This window comes from Tupaia chinensis, unplaced genomic scaffold (assembly GCF_000334495.1).
Source record: "Tupaia chinensis unplaced genomic scaffold, TupChi_1.0 Scaffold138235_1, whole genome shotgun sequence".
NCBI classification, from domain to species: Eukaryota; Metazoa; Chordata; class Mammalia; order Scandentia; family Tupaiidae; genus Tupaia; species Tupaia belangeri.
In genome coordinates, this window is record NW_006198133.1 from 182,345 (window position 1) to 196,712 (window position 14,368).

A 14,368-nucleotide genomic window follows, 5' to 3' on the forward strand; every position below is an offset into this window, starting at 1 on the left:
CGATCTTGTGTGGTTTCAGTTCCCGGCGCCCCCGGGTCTCGTCTGCACCGGCCACGCAGGGTCCACCCGCGCAGCGCACTCAGCTCTGCCCCAGGCAATGACAGACGTCGTCCTCTTGTAATAAATAACCCGGTTTACACTGGAGAAAGGGTACCGCAGATGCCGGGTCGGGAGGAGGCGAATGCGCGGTCAGGTGTGGCTCTCCCCGCCCGGATGCCTCGCGACCCTGCGGCCACTCAGGTGCCCGGGTAGACTTCTGGCCCTACCGTTGATCAGCTGTCATCTTGGACAAGTGACTTAACCTCCCTGTTGCTTTCTTTTTCTGTAAAATAGAGATGGTGTCAGGCTCAACTCTTGACTTTTTTTTTTCTTTTTTTGGAGAGTGTTTTTTGTTTTTTGTTAATTTTTTTGTTTTGTTTTGTTTTTCTGTAGGGCACGTGCGCTCGCCAGTCAGACAGAGACAGAGAGATAGTAAGCGAGAAATCACCCCCTACGGGGAATGGCCACGCCGCAATCCCTTCTCCTCCATTCTCCTTTCTGGATCTTGGGCACGCACGCACACGCGCCCAGCATGAGTTTAAGCCACCGGGTCCGGGACTTGAATCAAGGTCGACTACGGGGGAGTCCAGCGACGTAGCCATTACGCTAACTGCTGGTCCCTCTTGAAGTTGTTTTTGAGGATCCAGTGAAATAGTGCAATGCAAAGCTGCGGGCAGGACCACCGCGTAGGACATGATCAATGTACAGGCGGGGTCGTGGAAAACGCCTATTATGAGAAGATCATGCTTAAAAAATTTTGGCAGTGCTATAAACTTATGCTGTCATTCTACTTTTCCACAGACTTTCTGAAGTATCCTGGTCAAGTTAGCTATTACTATTACCTGTTTTATTTTTATTGCCAGAGGGCATGTGCACTTGCCAGGGAGAGAGCACTTCCAGTGGGCGGTGGCCAAACCATAATCCTTTTCCCTCCATCCCTCCTCCCGGTCAGGTGTTGCTGCATATTCACCTCTCACCCTCACAGTGTTTTTCCAACTTCCTCGGGGTAGTTGGTCAGCCATGTGCAATCCGGCCCCTTTAACGAGTGTTTTTCCAACTTCCCCGGGGTAGCCATGGTCAGCCATGTGCAATCCGGCCCCTTTAACTACTGAGCTCCCCGCTGACCCTAGCTTTTGTCATTTTTCATAAAGGATTAGAGCAGTAAGGGGTTTAAATACTAACTTGGATTCAAAATTAAAACTGTGCCAGCCTTAGAATTTAAATGTTGCCTTAACTCTTGAAAATTTAAGTCTCGATATTATTATAGAGCTGATAAGCCAAGGTGAGCATTTGAAACAGGCTCATTTGCAGAAGTATGCTTCCGTGTTTCATCCCTTTAAATGGTGAGCGCCTGCCTGCAAAGGCCGGTCTCAGAATGAGAGCTACTGTCCCTGCGTTAGAAAAGCCAAGCTACCGTAAGGTCCCACACAGTAAAATTCTCCTGAGCTCCGTTTGGTATCTCCAGGCCCGACAAGGAACCACGGCTGAACTTCTCCACAACTGGGCTTGGTAAGAGCCCCCACTCCAGGTGCTGCTACAGCAAGGTCACACTGACCCAGGAAGGAGCAGGCAAAGACCCAAAGTGAGGCCTGGGAGGTCTGCCTCCCTAGAGGTGGGTCATAATGTGACCACTGTGCTAACTGCCCTGCATATCAGTGCACATGCAGTTCCCCAGAATAGCTCGGTTACGCTAAAAGGAGCCCCCTCCTTTCTGCTGGGTGGGCTGAGACACTTCTGGCTTCAGACCCTCCAGGCACTCTTTCTCTCAGTAAACTTCCCTTTTTTCTTTTTTTTTAAAGAATTATTTTATTAACATTATTTATAATTTTGACCAGAGAGGGACAGAGGAGAGAGAGAAAGTGAGGAAGCAAGAGGCCAGGTTTGGGACTTGAATCCTGTGGCCATGTGGGAGTCCAATGCCCTTAACCACGACGCCACCTGCTGGCCCCAAACTTCCATGTTTCTTGAGAGGATGTCTCCTGAGTCTTCCTCTGGACCTTGACAATGACCAGCTCAAGAATGGAAATCGAGAGTATACTGAGGTTTTTCGATTAGATAGGACATGTAACTTAATGTATAAGATTGTTTGGTATGGTGAGAAAGTCTATGGCAAGTTAAATCGAAGCTTTCACATGAACTAAGCTGCAGTGATGAGGTCATGGAAAGTTCCACAGCTTTGATAGGTGAGCTTCTCCAACAGGTGATTCTGACTTGCCCTACCCGAGCACAGTTTGCGGCAGTTATTTATTAGAAGGTAAATGCTTTATTATGTTCCATATTCAAGATGAAACTTGTTTCACTTTGGCATGTATTTGAGAATAACTGGAATCGGACTGGTCAAATTATGGTGCCGATAGATGGTCTCAAGAAGCGTTCTGACCTGTGAGATTTGCCCACCATGACGGCAGCCGCAGTCAGGACTGGTGATCACTTCAAAGACATGGTCATATGAAGCCTGTCTATAAAGATTAGTTTAAAATAAGGAAATAAATATGGAGGTGGGCATTACTTGCCACTTCGCCGTAAAACTGGCAGGAGTGAAATTTTCTATGGAACTCTTCAGTACTGATAACGTTAAGTGGTGCCTGTTCTCTGCCACGCGTTTGTGTAAGAGCTGGAGAATTTCCTGATACAAAACCAAGAAAGGGAGTAAAAGGCAGAATTTGTAAGAGCAAGTTCCGATGGTACTTAAGATGCTTTCCTGACATTCTTCCCAGCTGGAGATTGCAAAAGGGCACATGGTGGGCTTTCCTGCAGAAAATACAAGTGCCCTGTTAGCTTAGGGGAGAGCCAAGACCTTGATAACCGGGTGCCGTCTCCCCCCCTTGATTCCGCCCTATATCTGAGGGATGTTCAGTCGTACCTGTTCAGACACAGAGGACTTTAGATTGTAACCATTATTCCTTTTTGTAATCTTAATGAAAATAAATCCATGCAAGAATTAAGTGCTTGCTTAAATGATTCATTGGAGTAGAAAAACAACTTTGATGATTTTGTACTTTGCTCTTTACATTTCCTGTCTTCTGTTCTACCAACCTTAAAGAGACTATTAAGAGGAGTTCTGAATGTTCTGGGTTTTGTTATTGTTTATTTAATGTTTATTTAAAGTGTGGAATAAGTCAACTTTGAGAACAAAAACTGGTGTCCATCCATGTCTATAGTTCTAGAACCTAGTATATACTGATGCTTGGATAATATTTAATAGTAGACCTCTTTGAAAAATTGTTGTGTTTCTGGTAATGGAGTTTTATTGAATATTTGAAAGCTCAAGGGTGATTGGTGTAAATGAGCACACCTTCATTATCTTGAGGTCTCCCACAGTAAGAATAGAAGCCTATTGTCTATGTTTTTTCCTTTTTTCTTCACTGGGTTCCTACTCCATGTTAGACAGAGGAGTATAACATTGTACAAGTCACATGTCCTGCCCCAGAGGATTTTTATAGTGAAATGGGGAGAAATAACAATGAATCACTACATGACAGCATTACTCTGAGAAAACAGAGCGATGGAGAAGGAGCTGACCCAGCTTTTAGGGCAGTTCAGGAGAGAAGAGTAGGCAATAAAACTCATCCAGGTTGTACTGGGGACTTCAAAAATTTCATGGAAAAATGAACAAGATGAATTTTTTTTTTTTCTGGTGAAGAAAATGGAAATCCATTGCATAGTTTTTCCATTGCATTGTCCGTCAACTCTCTGTGGAGCCCACATAAAAAGGCCATATGAAGGAGCTTGAACTTTATAGTACTGATTATAGTATATCAGTACTTTTTTTCATTTTTTAAATTATTTATTTATGTTTGTATATACATTCAATCACATTGTTTAGCTTACAATGTGAGCATTTCAATATGTGAACATTTCTCCCCAGTCCCATTGGTCAAAATAAGTACTTCTTTTCATTTTTATCAGTACTTTAATACTGATACTATCATCGACATAGAAGCCAAGTTTGCAGTTTCAGATTCCTATCTTTCTAGGTAGCTTTTATTGCTTACTTTTTCCTGTGTTGGACTTGCACAAAATATTTGGCTATGTTAATAGCTCTCTGTTTCATCTTTGATTTCTCTCAAAGAGTTTTAAGCAAATACTCTTATCTGCCAACCACAGGAACCTGGCCAGTGACATCTGGGTTTAGAGAATATTACTTAATCATACTGATTCTAAATAATTGATAAAAATTTCTTCTATAAGCTCTTTCCACGAATTTGTGCTTGTTTATGGTATTCTTTTAGATGAGGTCATTGTATTGGCTACCAGGCAGCCTCTTTTCTTTTTTAAAGAGTTATTTTATTTATCCATTCATTTTATTTTAATTTGACCAGAGAGAGACACACTGAAAGAGAGAGAGAGAAAGCCACCAGGTCTGGGACTGGAACCCTGGTCAGCCATGTGGGAGTGTCCAGTGCCTTAACCACCACGCCACCTGCTGGTCCCCTAGGCAGCCTCTCCAGAGGAAATGGGATATATTCCTGACTGATAGACTTTTTGAGTGAGCTCATCTGCTTTCTATTTACAGATAGGATTTATACTTAACTGCACATTTTTCATCACTTACAAAGATCCTAAATTTATTTTCTTCTTTTAATTTGCCATAAGGTCTTGTGCTCGCCCAGAGAGACAGAGAGGAAGAGTGACAAAGCACCCCAGTAGGGAATGACCTTCTTTTGGGATTTAGGGCATGCATGCATACAGGTATGTTTTTTCAAGCCTCCGAGTCTTGCACTTGAACTGTGCAGTTGGCCCGGTGGGATCCAGGCAGATTCTAAATTTCTTTACTTATGATTTTTAAATGTATACTTTACCATACGGTTGCATAACTTTAGTATTTATCCATTTTAATGGTTTGTGGGTTTGACCAGAGAGAGACACACTGAAAGAGAGAGAGAGAAAGCCACCAGGTCTGGGACTGGAACCCTGGTCAGCCATGTGGGAGTGTCCAGTGCCTTAACCACCACGCCACCTGCTGGTCCCCTAGGCAGCCTCTCCAGAGGAAATGGGATATATTCCTGACTGATAGACTTTTTGAGTGAGCTCATCTGCTTTCTATTTACAGATAGGATTTATACTTAACTGCACATTTTTCATCACTTACAAAGATCCTAAATTTATTTTCTTCTTTTAATTTGCCATAAGGTCTTGTGCTCGCCCAGAGAGACAGAGAGGAAGAGTGACAAAGCACCCCAGTAGGGAATGACCTTCTTTTGGGATTTAGGGCATGCATGCATACAGGTATGTTTTTTCAAGCCTCCGAGTCTTGCACTTGAACTGTGCAGTTGGCCCGGTGGGATCCAGGCAGATTCTAAATTTCTTTACTTATGATTTTTAAATGTATACTTTACCATACGGTTGCATAACTTTAGTATTTATCCATTTTAATGGTTTGTGGGCTCTACTATGTGCCGTTTATAAGTGTGCTCACAGACACTGGAACGTGACCACACAGCCATCCCCTTCCCTCCATTCTCCATCCCATTAGGATCTGGAACATACATGAACACACACATGTGCCTGGCTTGCTTTTTTAATAAGTCCAGGCATGAAAACACCTGTGATCTTGGGGATCTGACTTCCTATGCACAGTTCTTGACCTCTGCGCTACCAGACTGACCCTACTTTGTGCTTTATAAATATTGGTGACAACTTTGATTTATTTCTGCCACCTTGAGCTTTTAGATCAACGACAACAGAATGATCATGGGGCTTTTCTTTTTTTCTTTAATTTAAAAGACTAAAATTTCTGAGATTACCCAAGAATATACTCACTGAATCAGACTATTGGGCAGTAGAACCAGCATCTAAAAATAGTAACAACTATTTTAAAATGTAAGAAAGGTGATTCTGATATATGCTTGTATAATTGCAGCCTTATTTCCATAGGCATTTGAGACTTGAAATATTATTGAAAATTTTTCTTGATAACCCTTTTAAGTAATTTGATGGATCTGTTCTGGGCAACTTTTCCCCAAAACATTTTCCTCCTTTAGCTTTTAACTGAAGACTAAAAGGAGTAGAAATAGAATCTGGAGAAGTAGGAACTATATTTTAAAAGTAGTGCCTTGACATCAAAAGAAAACAGAGTATGACTAAATAATTCTTTTTAAGCCAAAACATGTCAACAGCGTTATTGAAGTCCTAACGTGCCAGGTAGGAATATAGTGATGAATAAGACAGACAAGTGTCCTACTTTGTTGGTTCAGGAAGAGGTAGTCAAAGAGTAAACTAATATACAAGTAAATAAACCAGCTGTCTTCACATTAGAGAAGTACTGCGAAGAAAATAAAAGAAAGATATGCATGTAACTTGCAGAAGTCTGTATTAAGGGCAGGAAGCTTAAACTGAAATTGGCATGACAAATTGTCATTAGTCATGCTAAGATTTGGGACCTAGCAGTCCAAGCAGAGAGATAGCAAGTATAATGACCCCAAATCAGTGGTAAACTTGACCTGTTTGAAGGACAAAAAGAAAACTAACGGGACTAGAATACCATGGGCAACGGGGTAGTGCCGTGAATAGCAATCTTTCTCTATTAAGGGTGATTCCTAGGATTTGACTTGTGAATCTGGGCTCAATTACTGCTTTAGTAGTAAATTTTAAAATGAAGACTGGGTAAATTGGGGAAGTTAGAGAAGGTAAGAGATGTCTCTTAGGCTTGAAGCTCTAAGAAGGCTTCTGGATCCAGGACTTTGTAGCTCACAGGAAAGACGGGCATTGGAGGTAAATAGCTGAGAGTTCACACCATATAAATAATAACAGATATAACCCTCTCTTTCCTTTCACTTCTCCATTTATTTATGTATTTATTCATTTATTTTCATGAATGAGTTTTATAACTGTCAGATAGATGGGTGATTCTCATCCCTGACTATGGATGATTCGCCTTGGGAGCTCTTAGGATAAAAAAGAAGAATCTACGCCCAGGTCCTGCTGTCAGAGATTTCTGCTGGTTGATTTGTGTAGGGTCCAAGTATAGGTACCTTTTATAGCTTTCCTAGACGATTCTGTCCTGAGGCCATATCTGGGTCCCTCTGCCCTGCTGTATCAGGTCATAGTGCTCCTAATGCTGATCTTGGTCTCTATAACAGGAAGGAAAATGGAAGGCCTGCCTGATGTCGCTGCTTTTGCGACTAAACTTAAAAACACTCTCATCCAGTACCACAGCATTGAAGATGATAAGTGGCGAGTTGCTAAGAAAATGGTAAGTTCTTTCAGTCACTTATATCTGGCGCGTAGCTTTTGTCCACTTGGTGGCCTATCTTTTGAATTAGTTGGTGAGTTTCAAAATGATACTGAAGAGGGAACCAGCAGTTAGCGTAATGGCTATGTCGCTGGACTCCCACGTAGTCGACCGCGGTTCGTGTCCCGGACCCGGTGGCTTAAAACTCACGCCGGGCGCGTGTGCGTGCGTGCCCAAGATCCCGAGAGGAGAATGGAGGAGAAGGGATTGCGGCGTGACCATCCCCCCTGGGGGGTGATTTCTCGCTTTCTTTCTCTATGTCTCTCTCTGTCTGTCTGGCGAGCGCACGCGCCCTACAGTGAAAATCTCTCAAAAAAAAAAAAATGATACTGAAGAATGTGAACGAGCGACCATATTTTGGATGTGCAAGGTAGGTGTTTGTGCTGACAGAGTTGGTGGGAAGAGCACATGGAAAGAAGAGCGTGTCAGCAGCAGTCCTGCCCTGTTCCCAGCAGCTCTCGGGATGTTAGACATAGGAATGGGCTCATGGCAACGAGAGCCTAAAGGACAGCCTTTTAATTCAAATGACATTATCCATCTAAGGAAGCATAGTAATTGATAATTTGGAATCATTTTAGGTATATTATTAGATTGTCAGGATTTACCAATAACCCAGTAATGAGACGGTGAGAGTGAGCTAAATGTTCTACTTTACTAGCATGACTTGCCCAGACTGTTAGATAGGTGAGTGGCGAAAGAGCCAACCCTAAAACCCAAGACACTTTGAGTTAAATGTTCGAGCTATTCTGATAGGCAAAATTTTTTGGAAAGTTATTGTAAGAAATGTAGGAACTAATTCAAGATAGCATGGTCATAGTAAATGTGAGTTGTTTAATTTTAAAAAGGGATAAGCAATTTCAGAATGAAATATTTATCGTCTGTAATGTCACAGTGTGAGTGCATCAGTATGATAAATAGATAAAATTGGAGTAAGGCAAAAAATAATTACCTCTAAAGGTAGTGCCATCTCTGAGTCTTGATTGTTTTGGTCTCATTAAGCTACTGAAAATCTTTTCTGAAGGTCAGTAATGTAAGTACCATGTGAAAAACTAATATACAGAAGAAACTCAAACACAGATCAGTTCATGGCGTAAGTGACTTATATACTGCTGATAGAGACACATGTTCTGTCTAGATTTATAAAACTGTCCGCTTTGAACTCAAGATTCCATTGATGTAATTATCACAAAATGTTTTTATTTTTCTAGAAAGATGTAACAGTTTGGAGAAAACCTTCAGAAGAATTTAATGGGTATCTGTAAGTAAATTCTTACAGTTTTATGTAGCTCCTAAGGCATTGCTACACTTCATATACATATTGGCTCATTGGAAAAGTCATGTTTGCATAGAAAAATATGTCATGACTTTTCCAATGACCCAATACATTGTCACTAAATCATAAAATTTGGCTCTTGCTTTTAAACTTTTAAACTTTCTGAGAAGCAAATTGACTTTACGAATTCAGAGCCTTAAAAATTTTCATATTCTGGGAGTGGCAGATGGCGAAATGGTTACATTGCTAAACTCCCACTGTGGTTTCAGTCCCTGACTCGGTAGCTTAAAGCTCACACCAGGCACGTGAGCCCAAAATCCCTAGAAGAGAATGGAGGAGAACGGATTGTGGCATGGCCGTCCTTTCTGCAGGGGGGTGGGGTGGGGGCTGGGGGGTGATTTCTTACTTTCTGTCTGTCTGTCTGTCTGGTGAGTGCACGTGCCCTACAACAACAACAACAACAAAAACCTCTCTAAAAAAAGTTCCTGTCTTTTGTGGACTGATTTGATTGGTGGTAAATCAAATAGTATCAAATGGCTGATGGTATCTGCATTTGTTAAGTGGTGCGTATTACCTAAACTTTGACATTTCCTCAGTGCTATATGTAGCACACTATTCTGAGAATTGTCTTGAAGAAATCATCAGAAAAATAATAGCGATTTAAGTTTTTTTTCTCCCATCACAGCATTATTTACAGTATTAAAAATCATAGAATAATCAGTGGTAGGAGAATGATTAAAGTACAAAACATCTTTGTGTGGTAAGATATTATAGACTTAAAAATACATTTTCAAAGATTATTTGAATGGTAGTATAAATTTTTATTTCTCTTTTTTTTGATATTTGCTTATCATTTAATGTGAATTAGGCCTCTAACCAGGAAAACAAACAAACAAAAAGTTGTAATTTAAAGCCAGGAAAGAGTTAACTTATGTAATCAGAGTAGGATATTCACATACTTAGGATTCAGCCATTTTTAAAAATGAAATCGCTAGTCCCACTTTATATACACAGAAAGTGATGAAGTGTAACTTTTCCAGAAAGATGAGCTGTACATTATTTATGAAAAAGTCAAGGGAACTGGAGATGATTAAGTATTGTAAACAAATGTGGAAATTAATCCTTTAGATCAGTAATTCCCAAGGGAGATTAAAAATGTGTCAGAAGTGCCAAGGAAGCACTGTGCTTGGAGATTGGAAAATACTTCATAGAGGAGATATTTGAGTTGCGACTGAAAGGAAGAGTAGGTGTTTCTTTTTTTCTTTTTTTTAAGGTTTTTGCCATAGGACATGTCACTTGCTGGAAAGACAGACAGTAAGGGAGAGAGGAAGTATGAAATCACCCCCCAGTGGAGATGGCCACGCCACAGTCCATTCTCCTCCAGTCTCCTGGGGTTTGGGGCATGTACCCACATGCACCTGGTAAGAGTTTCAAGCTGCTGGGTCTGGGGCTTGAACTGTGGCCAGCCATGTGGGAGTCCAGCACCTTAACCACCACACCACCTGCTGGCCCTAGAATGGATGTTTCTTAAGGAGTAAGTACCTTCTGCCTGATTCATATTCAGGCAGAGGGAACTGCATCTTCTTTGTAAACACAGAAATGTTTTAAGGAGTTGGTTTAGGGGAGTGGAAGTTTTGTCTGTTTACCTGGAGTATAAAGCATGGGGATGATAACACGTGTCCGAAGGGTGTTTGAATTCTAAACTGGGAATTCTCAGTTTAGTAGATCTGTTCTTTTACTTTTATATGAATAGACTATGATGTGTTTATCTATGTTTGCATATATACCTGCTTATAGATTTTTAGGTTGTTGTCTGTTCTCTATAAGGTACAAAGTTGTAATAAACCTCTTAGTTCATATCTTATGGACACATGTATGATTTTCTTTCTTTTGCTTTTATTTTGAGAGATATATTTGCTATAGGGCTCATGTGCTTGCTGGGGAGACAGAGTCAGAAAGAGAGAAATCACCCCACGGGGAATGGCCACACCACAATCCCTTCTCCTTCATTCTTCTCTTGGAATTTCAGGCACACACATAGAGATGCACCTGGCGAGAGTTTTAAGCAGCTGGGTCTGGACTCGAACTCTGTGGTAGGCTTCTTGGGAGTCCAACAACATAACCACTACGCCTTCTGTTAGTCCCAGAAGGGATTTTCTTGGGTCTTAGGATCTACATCATCTAGCTTTACCAGACACTGCCAGGTTGCCCACTAACGTAGCAGTTCATTGTTCTCACTCCCTCTATTCAAGACTTAGTAAATACGTTTTCATTGCCAAGTGAGTGTGAGTAAGACGGTATGTTGTTAACTTGAGTACTGGTGAAATTGAGCATCCTTTTTATATGTATTGACATTTTGGGTCTATTGATTTGTTTGTTTGTTTGTTTTTGTGATAGGTTGAGTGCACCACATCTCCATTCTCCTCTCAGGATTTTGGTCATGCATGCAAACGCACCCACTGTATTTTTCAAGCCACAGGGTCTAGTACTCAAAATCTTTTCTTTGGCTAGTCTTTTCATTGGTTTGTAGGATTTATTGACATATTCTCTGCAATAATTCTTTGTCTTTTATATATAGTGCACATATGTTCACTTAGTTTGTGTCTAGTTTTAAAAAAATTATTTTTTCATATGTGCCATGCACATTATTAACCCATTTGTATGTATTGTTTGTGATTCTGTATGTTTTATGTATTCAGGAAATCCTTCCTAAATCCTGAAGTCACAAAGAGGATCCCTTGTATATTTTCCCAAAGTTTTTGTTTGTTTTAGAATTATTTTATTCATCATTATTATTTTTTAATTTGACCAGAGAAAAACAGAGAGAGAGAGAGAGAGAAAGTGAAAAAACAAGCCACCATGTTCAGAACTTGAACCATGGTCAGCCATGTAGGAGTCCAGCACCTTAACCACTACACCACCTGCCAGCCCCATTTTTCTCAAAGTTTTAAAGCTTTACGTTTTACTGAGAGGTGTCTAATCCATCTGGCATTGTGTTTAATAGTATAAAGTAGAGCTCCTTAAATAAGGATAACCACTGAGTCCAAGCACCATTCATGGCACAGTCCTTTCCCTGCCAATATTATTAGAATGCCACCTTTGAAATGTTTCAGTTTCAAGACACTCAGTAATTGGGTCTTTATTTTGTTCCATTGACCTATTTTTCTGTTCCTAAATGAAGTTTTTTAAAGTCATGGTAAAAATATGCATATATTGGAGAATTACTGAGGAAAGAATAATATACAAAATAAATAAAAGCATTACACTGTTCTGTAGACTGTTTTTGGCAACCCTATACATGAAGGATCTTTCTGTGTTCATCATGACAAATAATATAGTCTTCAATTCTAATATTAAATTTGAGACAGATACTGATGAAATAATCAGTAGAACTTTAATTTATTAGAAAAGTTGCTGGGATTTATACCCTTAAAAATATAAATAAATAAAAACTTTCTTAGTTTTTATTCTTTTTTTTTTTCTTTTTTTTGGAGAGGTTTTTGCTAAAGGGTGCATGCGCTCACCAGAAAGACAGAGACAGACAGAGAAATAGCGAGAAATCACCACCCCAGGGTGGATGGCCACGCCGCAATCCCTTCTCCTCCATTATCCTCTCAGGATCTTGGGCACGCACACGCGCCTGGCGTGAGTTTAAGCCACCAGGTCTGTGACTTGAACCGTGGTCGACTACGTGGGAGTCCAGGGTCATAGCCATTACGCTAACAGCTGATCCCTTATTCCTACTTTCAAAGTTAGCTCTTTGTCTGTGGGGGCATGCTGGATTTTTCATTCTAATAGCATTTGACTTCAGTTTTTTTTTTCTCCAGCTATAAAGCTCAAGGTGTTATAGATGACATTGTCTTTAGTATAATAGACCATATACGCCCAGGACCCTGTCGCTTGTATTGGGACAGCTTAATGACTTCACTGGATGTTTTGGAGCACTTCGAAGAGGTATCTGTTTAGAAACATTATTTTAAACTCTTTTTGTTGGGGGGTGGGGGGGCAGGCAGAGAGATGAGCAAGCAGGAGCATGTGAGAACGAGTGTCTACACCACTTACGTCCGGTGTGCTCATCGAGTCAACAATAGCAGTCTTGTCAGAGACCATAGGGAGTTCTGTACTGCCCCCTAAACATTTCCGTTTCCTAAATAAGTAATGAGTGTTAGAACTGAGTGTTGTCTACAGAAGCTACCTCTTAAGTAGGTCTTCATCATGTTTTTTGTTTTTGTTTTTAATTTGCAAGAGGGCACATGTACATTGTAGGGAAGAGAGAGGGGAAACGTGGATAGGCTCCCCCATATGGAATAGTTCCATCTCAGTCCCTCTGGGATGTTGGGTATACGTGGACACATCCTCAGCATGTGTTTCAGGCCTTCAGATCTGGCATTCAAACTGCAGTCAGCCCTGTGGGATCCAGCTTCTTTCTTTATTTTTTAAATTTTTTTATTATTATTATTTTTTGGAGAGGTTTTTGCTATAGGGCGTGTGTGCTCGCCAGACAGACAGAGAGACAGAAAGCAAGAAATCACCCCCCAGGGGGATGGCCATGCCACAATCCCTTCTCCTCCATTCTCCTCTTGGGATCTTGGGCACGCATGCACATGCGCCCAGCGTGAGTTTTAAGCCACTGGGTCTGGGATGCAAACCGCGGTCGACCACATGGGAGTCCAGCGAAATAGCCATTATGCTAACTGGGGATCCAGCTTCTTTAATCACCATGCCACAGGCTGGCCTGAGTCAGTGTCTTTAATTGTAAAACTTCAGTTGAGATTCTAAAATCTAAAATTCCGATCGTTCCACTATCAGGTATTTTTAGATTTCTGGGTAAATGTGTGTAGATTTTTCCATTAATACTAAGCCCAAATCAAAGATTAAAATGCCACCTTAGCGTTAGAGAATTGTGCGCCCCAAATAGCTTACTCCTTATAAATTTATTTTTGGGGGGACCAGCAGTTAGCGTAATGGCTGTGTCGCTGGATTCCCATGTAGTCGACTGCAGTTCAAGTCCTGGACCCGGTGGCTTAAAACTCATGCCGGGCGCGCGTGTGTGCGTGCCCAAGATCCAGAGAGGAGAATGGAGGAGAAGGGATTGCGGCGTGGCTATCCCCCATGGGGGGTGACTTCTCACTTTCTATTTCTCTGTCTGTCTCTGTCTTTCTGGCGACTGCATGCGCCCTATAGCGAAAACCTCTCTAAAAAAAGAAAAAAATACATATTTTTTGGTTTTTATTTATTTATTTTTAATGCCAGATGGTGAAGTGAGAGAGAAAAAAAATCTCTTCCCCCTAGCGGGGCCTGGTCATGCTGCAGTCCCCTTTCCTCCATGCCTCTTTCTCCAGGATCCTGGGTACATGGGCACACCCTCCCAGCATGTTTTTAACCTGGCAGGGGCAGGATATGAACTGCGGCCAGCCATGTGGGATCCTGCTCACTACACAGCGTTTAAGCACTGCAGTACAGGATCAGCCTGTTGTGGAACATTTTATATTGTTTTCAAAGTATTTATGGATTTTGTTTTTTCTAAAACAGTCTATACCTCCTAATTCCAGGTGGAATATTACATAGATTAAAAACGGACTTAATTTAATTTGAGATTTGGATACTGAGTAATCGATATCACTGTATTTCTTAATTGTACATTTTCCTTATGTCTATACAGAAGCAGTGAAATTTAGAATAGATATTTAGAACTGCCTGAATCACTGTAAGAATTATTATAACAGTTATTAAGCATTTTAAAAGCTTTTTCACTAGAGATGAGTTTTTGCTTTGTGAATCTGTGTGTGTAATTCCTGTAGTAGTAACCCCCGTCTCACCGC

At 41.0% G+C, this 14,368-nt stretch overlaps 1 protein-coding gene across 2 annotated transcripts in view; it reads left to right on the top strand.

Moving 5' to 3' along the window:
• The first annotated feature begins 1,444 nt into the window (after positions 1 to 1,444).
• Positions 1,445 to 14,368, top strand: part of STARD4 (StAR related lipid transfer domain containing 4) — a 15,385-nt gene continuing 2,461 nt past the window's right edge. The window contains exons 1-4 of one of the 2 annotated variants that reach the window (XM_006161105.3): positions 1,445 to 1,651; positions 7,122 to 7,234; positions 8,482 to 8,531; positions 12,374 to 12,500. In XM_006161105.3, the coding sequence (XP_006161167.1) occupies positions 7,130 to 7,234; positions 8,482 to 8,531; positions 12,374 to 12,500 (282 nt within the window). In that variant the 5' untranslated portion in view covers positions 1,445 to 1,651; positions 7,122 to 7,129. Of the gene's footprint in view, positions 1,652 to 7,121; positions 7,235 to 8,481; positions 8,532 to 12,373; positions 12,501 to 14,368 lie in introns of those variants that run through there. The other variant, XM_027765403.1, reaches the window with a different exon arrangement.